Source organism: Notolabrus celidotus, chromosome 21, assembly GCF_009762535.1.
Source record: "Notolabrus celidotus isolate fNotCel1 chromosome 21, fNotCel1.pri, whole genome shotgun sequence".
In the NCBI taxonomy this organism is placed as follows: Eukaryota; Metazoa; Chordata; class Actinopteri; order Labriformes; family Labridae; genus Notolabrus; species Notolabrus celidotus.
In genome coordinates this window covers 12,004,860-12,017,569 of record NC_048292.1, presented here as the reverse complement: position 1 = coordinate 12,017,569, position 12,710 = coordinate 12,004,860, and the positions used below count along the sequence as shown (strand labels likewise).

The 12,710-nt window shown below is 39.9% G+C and overlaps 1 protein-coding gene across 1 annotated transcript in view; it reads right to left on the bottom strand.

The window, feature by feature from the left end:
• The window catches only part of LOC117804685 (protein phosphatase 1H-like), a 49,165-nt gene extending 37,355 nt beyond the window's left edge, over positions 1–11,810 (bottom strand). Inside the window, exons 1-2 of the mRNA XM_034673004.1 lie at positions 11,236–11,810; positions 525–714 (exon numbers count right to left, since the gene is read on the bottom strand). Of these exons, the coding sequence (XP_034528895.1) occupies positions 525–714; positions 11,236–11,471 (426 nt within the window). The 5' untranslated portion in view covers positions 11,472–11,810. The remainder of the gene's footprint in view (positions 1–524; positions 715–11,235) is intronic.
• Positions 11,811–12,710: the final 900 nt, after the last annotated feature.

Below are 12,710 nucleotides of genomic sequence, written 5' to 3'. Positions count from 1 at the left end.
TTCATTGTGTGCATGTAGTTTGAGGATGCATATTTTGATCTGGTTTAGAAGAAACAGTGCCTGAAAACTGTAACCCACCCTTAAAAACAACAACTTTTCTTTCTTTCTTTTATCAATGGAGCTGTTTTCTGATATATTCTCCAATAAAATGCATTTATTTAAATCAAGTAAAGGGTTTGTCTTAAATCAAGATTATCCGTCTTCTACAAATAAGATCTCAGCTTGAAAAATGTATGAAATGTAAAATAAACCTTGTTTCTTCTAAATTATAACTCCAAACAAGATCATTTCAAGATTGTTTGACTTAACAAGACAAGTCCCTCTATCTTGCTCCAATGTTACTTATTAAGTAAATTTATCTTCAATCAAGTGGGATAAGACATTTAGACTAAAAATTAGACATTTTCTCTTGGTAACATTTTCAGTTTTTGCAGTGAGCTTACTTTGGAAAATAAAAATAAGACACAGTAGAAACAGATGAATGAGGGATGAAATGAACTGCTGATATATCCTGATGATATTACCTCTCCCAGCATGCCATGCTCCATACGCAACCCCAGGCCCTCTCCGTTGGGCAGGGAGTTGCGTCTCTTGGCCGTGGGGGTCTTGCTTGGCGTGGAGGGAGGGCAGTAGCTCATGGGCCTCCTTCTGGCAACTACCACTTCGCAGCACGCCTGGTCCTCATTCAGCGCACTCTTACCCGCATTAATCACCCTGAAACACACAAGATACACACATGTTGACTCATTCTAAGCTCTGAATATTCAGCTCTTCAAAGGCTCCATTATATAAAAATCACATTTGGCACACACACTCCTGGAATTTGTTTTTTTACGGTCAAAATGTTGCTACAAGCGACGGATGCATCACTTGCTATGATTTTGACAGCTGTGGTCAGGAGCAGGCGTTTTTCTTTTTAAAAAAATTCAACATCAGATGCTTTCTGTTGGATGAAACAGTTCTGCAGTCTTTCATTGTTAGAATGGCTCACTGCAGGATCACAACAATTAGTCCGAGCCCCAGCCTGAGGTTTGTATTTGAACACCGTGCTCGCTTTGTATGTAGTTTGTGTTCCGAGTGAAGATCAAACAGGAGAGCTTGTTTGTGGTCCCGCTCTGCTGATGCAAGAGGACAGCTGCTTCCGGGTGAATAAAAAGTGTTTGTTGGTGGGTGACTCCATATGCATGCCCGAAGCAGTGTGCGTGTGTGTGGTTGTGTGTGTTACCTTTTCATCTTTCGTACCTTATTTAAGCAGGCAGACCACAGAGAGATGGTACAAAGCAGAAAAGAAAACCAGGAGTCATTAAGGACGAGCAAAATAACTGCATAAAAGTTTACATACATTTTAATTTTATGTCTCTTTATCGCCTTTTTGTAAATTTAAGCATCAAGAACAAGATCCTACAGGACTGTACTGCTGCCTTTTTGGTGTAACCATCACAGTCAGTACAATAATTTGAATCTTGAGATATTTGACACTACAGCTGTGGCAAGAACTTTAGATTCATTGATAGCCTTTAAGGCTGATTTATACTTCTGCGTCTCCCCTACGCAGCAGGGGCTGACGCGGACATGAGCCCCACATACTTGTGCGTCGGTGTGTCTGTGTCGCGCAGCAATTCTCCGCCGAAACGCCTGAGGGAAGTGCGGTCTCTCTGATAGCCGCCCGCCTGCTTCCGGTCCCGCTACGATCTCTGTTTACTTTTCCACAGAGTTTCAGAGTGTGTTATGTTAATCTACAGCTGATACATGTTGCTGTCTATCATAAAGACATGATTACATGAAGAATAGAGAGGAGGAGATGAAATACACGCCCGATGTGCGGCCGATGTCCGGGATCCCAGAAGTGTTGTAAATGCGGGAAAGACAAAGCCGCCGAGCGGACCAATCACAGAGCTTGCGGTCCCGGCTCTACGGGGAGTTACATTTTGGAGGAGGTGCACGTCAGCTACGTGCGTAGGCCTCGGCGTAGGTATGGGAGCTACGCGGACCCCCGGCATAGGGTACGCCGTTGATTCAATGCAGAAGTATAAATCAGCCTTAAGTCCATTTGACATGTCTTGCATTCTCTAAACATTTCCCAAGGTTTCATAGTTCTATTGTATTTTTGTCTGTGTCAGGCAGAAACCTTGTATCTCAGGATTCACAAAAACAATAACCTTTGTTTTATTCATCGCTTCTTTAAAATACTTTCCATCTGTTAGATGTTAGAAAGGCTACTGACAGACATAAAGGAAGATCAATAGGACTGGATAATGAAAAAAAACCAATGATGAAATTTGGAGATACAAGGTTTCAAACTGACAGCGACAATATGTTGTCTGGTTCAAAATAATTTCCAAATTAATTTATGAAGCTTTGGTCGAGATATACAGTATTTGTTGATAAAATCAGCTTTTGTTTGCTGCCATTTTTGTTGTCACCATCACAATCAGTACAAGAATTTGACTCTTAAATAGTTGACACTACGGCCTCGGCCAGAATTTTAGATTCATTGAGTACATATGTCTAAGTCCACTCAACATGTACTACACCCTCTGAAAAATTCACGGTCTGTCAAGGTGAGGCAGAAACCTTGTATCTCCAAAATCCCCACCTTCCAGGAAGTAAAATTTTTTTTTATTTTCAAACAATTAAGAACAAAATGAGATTTATCCAAAATATTTGTTTCTAATACTTTCCATCTTTTATATTTTAGAAAACCTTCTGACAGACATAAAGGAAGATCAAAAGCATTGATTCATGGAAAAAAATTAACAATGATGAAATTTGGAGATACAAGGTTTCAACCCGACGGCGACAATATGTGGTATGGTTCAAAATCTTCTAAAAACTAATTCATGAAGCTTTGGCACAAATATATCTGTTAATACAATCAGCTTTTTTTTGGTTTCAAGTCACACAGAGAGAAGTTTTAAAAATATCCGGAGATGTCTTTAACACATGCGCTGTGTGTTTCATTATGTTAGCCCGACGGATCAGTTTAAACAGCTGTTCTAAAGGTATCAATATATTTTTCTTCTTCTTTATATTCTTTTAAGGAAACAACACACTCAATTTAATGAAACTTTCTTTCTGACTTTTCATCTTGCATAGTCAGCAGATCTGTCACTCACTTCAACAGCATTATTAACCTGTTGATATTTACCCTCCAATAACTGTGAGGATACCCACAAAGCTTTGAAGATGTTAAACATCTCACTGACTGTGTTGATTCCAAGAGATTTAAAGTTAGGTTGAGTCAGAATTTTCAATATGGGGACTGCCAATAGTAGGCTTCAATACTCTGCTTCAAACACCAATGGGAGATGTCAGTCACAGAGACTATGTCCATGTATTACACAGTCTATGGATCCAACATATGACTGGCATAAACATAATAATCATTTGTCTACCCAAATAATCTGATGTTTTTTAATTAAGTCAACTAATCCCACGCATCTCTACTCTAAAATTAATTAAAAGGGAGTTTTGTATTGAACAGCTGAGTCAGACACAGCTCTTAATATTTACTTATTTTGGGTCCTGGTTTGTCACAGTTACCTTAATAGCTTCCATTGATCTTAGCAGTTGCGAAACCTGCTTAAAATAGCCAGAGTAATGGAGCTACAAATACATGGACAAAAAAAAAAATGGGAGTGCAAAGACAAAGCCAATGAGACTGACAGACATCTCTGGAGGCTGTTGTGAAAGAGAAATTGGCATGTCTATTTATAGACACAGACTGTGGATATTTTCTGTGAGGCAGCACCATGGTCTGGTTCTCTGCATCAAATGTTTAATCTTAGATTGAGGAGTGAAGATAGAGGCTTTTAGCAAAAGGGGCAAAGTTGCAACATGTTTAGAATTAAACTTCTTTTGCAATCCTATTTTTGTTCCTGCTAGTAAAAATGGTTATAATCTACAATTTATGATAAAGAATTTGAGAGAAATCAAAAAAAAAGAAAGAGTCCAGAATTTGAATCTTACTTCTCCTCTGTATCACAGTTTTAAAGCTGCATTCCGCCTATTTTCACACTCAGAACAACCAACAGCAGTTGGAAAAAAAGCACACAGCACTGCCACATGTGCTGAAGTTGTTCTGGCAACAATGCTTATTATTCCCAGAAAGCACAGAGAGTTGGTAACTAAGCTGGATGGCATGCTGCATCGTTTGGTATAAGCAAAGTGAGCCCCAGATTTAAACCAATTCCTGTTACACGTTACCACTGCAACCACAACTGCAATAAAAAATGCCCTCTGTGTTATTATGGTCATAAACACTGTAATGCATCGACCACACTGGAGCTTGCTGATGTACAGATGTGCAGGGGGCCTTTGTCTGCTTCATGCTGTCACCAAACACAGTAATGAGACAGCCTGGGCGTGTTTGCTGTGATCATGTTCTACTGATTGTACAAAGCGTGTGTGTAAAATAAATAACAATGAAGGTTTGAACTCTGAATGTTAAAACTATTAGCTGAAACAATCCCCTTTCTGTATGACTACAATGCATTTAATAGGTTAAATCAATAGTGGAACCATTCTGTGCTATTTCCCGGTAGGTGCAGCTGGTGCTTTTGTGTGCGAAGTTCAAAGTACTCTTGAATCTAATTTTTTTCTCATTTCAGCATTTGCACAAAAAAACAAGTCAGTTCATTCCCTACCATTCAATTTTTTTTTTTTTGTTTCAGAATAATAAGCTTTCCTCCCATTAGGAATAAAAGCCAATTTCCCACTCCATTGTCAGACATCTAATGCCCTCTTTGTTTCTCCACCACTAGCAACAGATTCTGGGCCAGACACTGGCCTGAAGGATGTGATTATTGTTTGGTGAAGCACAATGGTTCATGGCTTTGTCTCTGTTTAAAGTGTAAAATCAAAAGAACAATTACAACAAACTAGCTGAGAATGAGCGCAAAAAATCAGACACATTCGTACACATGTGGCACTTTTCCTTGAGGCTTTTGTTGGTCAGGATTGCAACTGAATACAAGAGATAAGAAAACACTAGAAAGGAATAGTCTGAACAAAATGCAGCATATAATGATGCGTTTAAATGGCTCCTCTGGTGTTCAGCTCCAATGGGGCTATTAGGCACGTTACTGAACATGCTACATGCAATTCTTGAAAGAAAATATCAAAAGATATAGTCTGCCACTCAAAAGTTTTCAACATTTTTGCTGACAGTTTTCCAAATTCATACTGAGGTGAACGAAAGCATCATCAGCACCATTAGTAACAGGCGGCTCAGTGTTGCTAGCAAGCTACAACTAATGTTGGCATATTTTATCAGATTAAGTTAGCTAATCTATCGAACATTAGCTCCAAAAATAAGCTTAAATTCCTGTATAAGACGTACTTTTATCAATGTTTCCACTTGATTATCAAATGAGGTATCATTTGATAGCTAAGTAAGTAACAGTATGTCAAAATTTGTTAGAGCTTTTCGCCCCATGAAAATTGCTGAATCATTATTTGAGCCACATGTCACAGGAAACAGTGGCAGTATCTATAGTGTTTACAGTGTAGGGCTAGTAAGTAATATGTGTAGGGCTGGATGATAAAACGATTACGATAATTAATGTGATATAATTTTTCTCAAAATTAATATAACAAATGTACGATAAAACTTTGATATATTTAAACCTGTGATTACACCCCCCAACCACTAGATAGGGAGCGTGTCTTAAATGATAGAATAGAATAGAATGCCTTTATTGTCATTGCAACAGGTACAACGAAATTGAAATGTGCAGTCCTCATTAGGTGCCAAAAACAATGCACCTAACGACAGAGCAACCAGCTGCAGCGTCCATGCGTGCAGCCATCTTGGATCGAGAATTTCAACAAGAATATATATATATAAATAAAATGTTCATCAAAGATGACAGATAGGCCATAATTCTCCTGTCAGCCACCACCTCCACAGGGTCCAGGACTGAGCTGGCTTTCTTCACCAGTTTGTTCAGTCTTGCTCTCCTGTATCCTGTCCGCCCACAGCAGGTGAAATCCTTCCAAGGTGGCGTTCCTGTCCGGTGTTAGCTCTGTTAGCATGATGCTACTCTGCCAGTATTCCCTCTGGTGCTGGGTTAGGGTTAGTTCCCACCCAACATTGAACAGAGGAAGAAGTCGGCATGCACAGCCAATCATGTTGCAGGGTTAGAGGTGGGTGGGCTTAGAGACGTTTGAAGTGAAATGTAAACAGCTGAAACGAGTGATAGCGACACCAAAGAAAACACCAAACCTACCAGCTCAAAGCAGAGTGAATACATGCTTGACAAGAGAGGCCTCTAAACGTCATTAGTTAAGATATTTTGGCTGTTTACTAGACCACTAAATCCCCGATACAAGCTAACAAACCGTCTTCAACTTTCACTCAGGAGAAAAAAATCTGCCCTTAAAACGATATCAAAGAATGAAATTAATCATCGTAAAAATTATCGATATCGACTGGTATGAAAAATGTTATTGTGATAACATCTTGTTCAATATCGCCCAGCTCTAAATATATGTGTCAATGATTTAATTTTTTTCAAACAAATATAACAGCATCTTTGTTCACAGGGTTTTGCTGGGGTTGCTAAAGTCAAAAACCTGGGGACCTGGAAGCTAGCATTAGCCAAAACTACACAATGCAAACCTTTGGATGTGGTATCGTGATAAAGGTTTTTTTCAACTACTTTTATGCCTTGGTCGTAGCTAGGGATGCGTGTGATTAATTCACCAGAGGAAAGGAGTAAGCATCACAGGTATGAGGATGTTATTCTGCAAGTAGAATCTAAGGCTGGTGTATTATGCTAACATTTGCAGTTCACATTAGAGCAGGCAAACAAACTTGAGCTTCAACCATTCCTTACACTTTTCCTCTTGTGTCTGTGTTTTTAAAAAAGCCCACTCTCTTTCCTAACTACATTTGTTTAAGCTAAGTGCACAACAGATCAAGATAATGACCAGCCCCACTACGTTTCACAGACTAATAGGCTGCTGAGCTATGGTCGAGGAAACACAATGTGGGGGGAGGTTGAGTGAACAGTCGGATATTAGCACAAAAACAAAAGATTTGACTGTATTACTTTGGACTGTCTTGGATTAACCTTTATTCCAAAGAGAGAGAAAAAGATGAGAGTCAAAATGGCTGCTGTAATGACAACTCAGGAGGCTTTAATTACAGATTAAATGCTGCCACGAAATGAACTCATTAACTACACCGTTCCCAAAGAGACACTTCATGTCTGCTCAGAGTATCAGCGATGAGTGTGTGTTGAAAAGAGGGAAAGAATGAACAGATTTCTTTTATCCTAGACTTTCTTCTTTCAGCACAGAGTAGGTGTTCTTTTCCAGGTTATATTATGCTGCAGGAAAATATCATGGTTTGGACTAAATAACTACATATACCCACTAACATGAAAACAGAATACAGACCCCAACATCTCAGTAAAGCTCTGTTGTTGGGCATATCTTTGTCCATCTTAATATACTTTTTTGCTCTAAGTTGAACATATTTTCAGCATATAACTATAAAGGTCAAAAAAGAATCCATCAAATGTCAACTTTCAGTGTGAAGTCTCAAGAAGGTTTAAATTTGGAGAAAGACAAAGACTACTTTAAGAAGTGACTTTTGGGGGGGCTGGTGGCCAAGTGGTCTAAGTGCCCCATATACCTGTCGCAGAGGTCGCTTGTTCGATTCCAGCCTTGACCATTTACTGCATGTCCTCCCCCACTCCCCACATTTCCTGTCTGTCTTCACCTGTCCTATCCATAAAGGCAAAAATGCCCCAAAAAACATAACTTTAAGAAGTGACTTTTGTAGCTTATCCAAAAGGTGTCTAGAAAGCCGATTGCAAGTTGACATGAATGTGTATCAATCGCAGAGCACTGTGTGATACAGGGCATATGTAGGAAGCATTTACTAGTATGGTACAGTAATCTTTAATTCAGTCAGGATCACTCTTGTCAAAATAATTAATTATTTGCATGCAATAAGTGAAATGTGGCAGTATGGCTTTGGTCTGAGAGCTCCCTGCCCTTCCATGTGCCTATGTGGAATGCCAAAGCCTGATGTGGAGAGAGCACACCTCCCCTCTCTTTCTTGTGCATACATGAAAAACCAAGGCAGGGAGAGCAGCAGCAAAGACCCCCGAGGTACAGAACAGAGTGGGCCTCAGTGACATTATATATAACACTAGTAAAATCAGACATAGTAGAAAAGGAGGTGCTGGGGTAGAGATGGGAGATGTTAAGAGAAGCTGATGTTCTGTGGGCTGAGTTAGACTTCATGGTCCGCCTGACCTAACACTGAGCTCAATGTACTTATCCATTTCCACTATAATCTGACAATAATGCATAATTTCACCTTTTCAGGGGGGGGGGGGGATATCAATGATATTGATGTGAGCAGGATGTAGATTCACAGATACTACACAGAAATGTAGTACCTGTGAAACTATCATTACACCAGCATACCACAAGTACTCTTGTATTTACCAGCTTGATTAACAATTGACGCCTTATTTGTTCCTTGATGGCCACTCAAGTTGCTTTGAGTCTTACTGTAAAAAGGCAGCGAGGAAATATTTGATCAAGAGATACCACTTCCTGTCAGTAAAAGACTTCTTGTGCTGCATATTTTTCCGTTTCTTTTAAAGCATGAATAGCTGCTCTAAATTACATTTGATCTTTCTTTGGGTGTGAGGAGGTTTAAAGTCTCTATTATTTTTTGGGGGGTATGATGGTGTGTGGCATTTTGTAGCTTTTTTCACTGTATGATGAAAAAATCATAAAAAAGATATGATGGGGGGCGCTGGTGGCCTAGCAGTCTAAGCATCCCACGTACAGAGGCTACAGTCCTCGTCGCAGGGGTCGCCGGTTCGATTCCCGGCTGGTCGACTATCTCCTGCATGTCTTCCCCTGCTCTTGTACTCTCCACATTCCCTGTCTCTCTTCAGCTGTCCTATAAAATGAAGGCAAAAAAGGCCAAAAAATAACTTTGAAAAAAAACAAAAAAGATATGATGGAAGACAAACAGACTGCAGGTGTTTGAGTTGCTGCAGTCACACTTAACATCTGGTCCCGTGCCCTTACACTCTAAACAGTTGGTCTTTTGTGGCTGTAACAGGTTACTGCATACACGGGTAAGTGCCACTGAGCACAGTCAACATGTGTTTGTTTATTGTTGTTGTGCATGTCATGTCTCCAGATTAGTTAAGGTGTAATATTTCACTCCCTCATGTTTTTCCTGTTTCAGTTTGATACTAACCCTCGTCTCTTGTTTCAGGTTGACTCCCTGTTGACTCTTTATTTAAGCCCAGTGTTCCCTTCCTTCTGTGCCAGTTCATCTTGTACGACAGCCTCTCTTCTTTGTGTTCGCCCTTGTGTTTCTTGACCAGTTTGACTCAGATCTCTGTCTCACATTTTTTGACTTTGCTTGACAGCAGTCACACAGATGAGGCTGCCTGCAGTGTCTGCAGGCATTTCTTAAAATCTGCCTTATCAGCAAAGACATTGGCAGATGCTGATTAACTCAAAATACCATAAATCAACTATCTTATATCTCTCATTCTGAATTCAATCACACCAAAACATGCTTTATTTTTATGAATTGCCCTTGATCTTATTGTGTTCAATTTTCAACCCAGGTTACCGTTTATTTAATTCAAATGCATGACAGAATTCAGTCATAAAATCCTCAAATGACACCTGAACAAATATATATGTATTTTATCTCTGAGTCCCTGCAGATGTGATAACTTGTTAAACTGACATACCAGGCCCCTAAAATTATTCAAATCAAAATCTTACTGCAGCTGAAATTGTGAAATCAGCAACTATCAAACTGTTGTCCGAAGAGTCAGTAGTGTGTTCCATTACTAAATGTTAGTTACACCCTAAACTCTTAAATAACCACTGCCTACCAGAGGGGTGGCCAAGGGTGGCACTGGCACCCCTTGAAATCCAATTGGCCACCCCAAAATCCTAAACTATGATTGGCTGGCTGTTTGCCTTGTCATAGGTGGGGTTTCTGTCAAAATCTATAATTTGGGATGAGTTAAAAGGCTGTAGATTTCTTTATTAGTGCCCTCAAATGTGACTTTGAAAAAAAAACATTTTGTATGTCCTTAAAGAATCAAGCTTTTTTTTTGTAGTCAAAGGGAAAATAACAACTGTTTAATACTTTAATATAAGTAGGTTGTGAAGACAGAAAGGGTAAATGTTATTTATTTGTAAATGCACTGGCCTATGTGAGCGCCTCAGTTGGGCCACCCCGGTCAAAAAGTTCTGGACACGCCCCTGGTACCTACCCCAAATCCAATGATCATTTTCAAATGAGATGTTACATCATTGACACACAGCCACACCAATAATAAAATAAAGCTAAATGCATGGTCTCATTCGGTGACACACTTTCATGGGACTCATGAGTTGATGTGTCATGTTTTGCACTCTTATCAAGTCAAATTCAACCAACCATAGGAGACATTAAAGGGTAATGGTAGATTGAAATAACCCTGCAAGCCAGTGCAAACAGTGCTGCATGTGTTAATGAGTAGAAGTAGCATAGAATTATCCTGGGTTTCTCTGATCATTGATTGCAGATCCATGGAGGCCTTTGCTCATGTATGCAAAACATGTGACATGATACAATAGCACTGATGGCTATACTCACTGTTCTATGTAGACACTGAAAGAAGCAGCAATGACTGATTACACACTCTACTAAATTAGACCAGTCATCGGAAGTCTTGAGTCAGGCCACAACGTGAGGCAGCATCTCTCTGAACCTATTGACTACTTTACAGCCTGAGGCTTTTAACACACTCGCATGCTGCTAGAGCCACAAAGAGAGCAGTTGAAGACTAATGCGCAGATGCTGCTGGTTGAAGTTAGCCTGACATCATCCTCCTGCACGTGAATAACAGCTTGTGCTCTTTGAGTGCTGCTGTGATCCTTTGGATGAATGTTGTCATCCATTTCTAACTGCACGCGATTATACAAGTTCGGATAGTGAGTGCAAAAGGATGCTGGGGGGTGGTATCCTGGCCTTTACGCAGGGCAGCAGACGGGACTCCTGGGTCACAACAGGTGCAGCTTTGTTCCCAGGCGGTGCTTTTCATTTCTCTGAGACAAAGGTGTTCATTTCACTTTGTTTTAAGCATCTGCAAGTGATCAGGCCTCATAAGAGAGAGAGAAACTTTACATTAAATGCATTTGAAACATAAGAGCCGCTTTGAAAACAGCTGAGGTCGGGTTACTTACTCAGCGTATCCGGTGGCCCACGGTAATCTCCTAGTTTCCTTCAGGATGAGGATGGGCCGGGCTATGTGGTCTGCGGAGCACTCAATTTCATCCGAAGACAGTCCAAGGAATTGGGGTCTCATATAAGGGAATTTCAGCGGCAGGTCAGAACCATTGCTGCCCCCTCCGCCGGAACCGCCCCCGGTCATGATTCCGCCCATGAACCCGGCCACAGCAGACTTGACCCGGGTGAGCATGTTGTTGGCGCGCCGCGGCGGGTTGTCCGTCGGCCGGTGCGCGGCGCCGCGGCTGCCTTTTCCCGGATTCCCCCCCAGGTCGGCCGCGCTGGTCGAAGACAGGCTCGACGGAGAATGGAGGCGGAGGTGCAGGAGGATGAGGAGGAGGAGGAGACCCTCAGATGGTTACAGCTTCATTCATTGAGGATGGAGCCAACAGGCGCAGCCGGAGGGGAGGATGATAAAGACAGGAAAGATGCTTTAGCCAAAAGCCTGCACAGCTCCATAGAGAGTCATTGATAACAGCTCGGCCGTCGTGAACGCGGAAATACACAGAAGATTAACTGGTCATGTGACGCAACCATGGATGCACACTGCAAAAAGTGGGAATGCCATTCATGGTACCCAGACCCAGGTTTATATGGCTGTATATTGGATTTTAAAACTTAAATACACATACAATGTAAGTTCATCTAAGTGTTTGGTGTAACCATCATTCCTTTTCTTGATTTTTTCTTGTTTTAATATTTTATTTGTAACTTTTTCAATGTAACAATCAGAAAAAAACAAATACAATCAAACAGGTGAAATAAAAAAAATAAAAAAATAAGAGTATTAAAAATAAAATTAATTAAAATAAACAGATAAATAAATTAATAGAAAACACGTGAATAAAATTTTAGTTGAAAAATAATGTTAGATGACAAAATAAATTAAGAGAAGTAATAAAATAAATAGAAATACATATATATATACATATAAACATACATATGCACACACATGTGTATGTATGCATACACATATAAATAATGTAGAGAGAAAGCAGAGAAAAAAATAAAAATAAAATAATAAAAAACAAAAAGTATATATAGACCATACAAAGCTGCCAATTAAATTGTGTACTCTGGAGTGCTATGTGTCAAGTCTGCATATATAAAGAAAGAAATACTCTGCTTCCATCACACGTCAGCCTCATCCAAGAAGGCAAGGAACGGCCTCCAGAATTGTTTTTCTTGATTTATGTCCACTTTAATCGTCAGCAAAAAGTTGTGGGATTAAGTGCATCTAGAGCAATAATAATAATAATAATAATAAAGTTCATTTATAAAGCACTTATCAAAACGGACGTTACATCATAAAAACCCACAATAAAGAGAACAAAGCAGGGGGGGTATATGGGCTGGCAAAACAATTTAAGAGGAACAGCTGAATAAAAGAGTAAAAGACAAAATACTAAAGCAATTAAAACAATTAAACAAT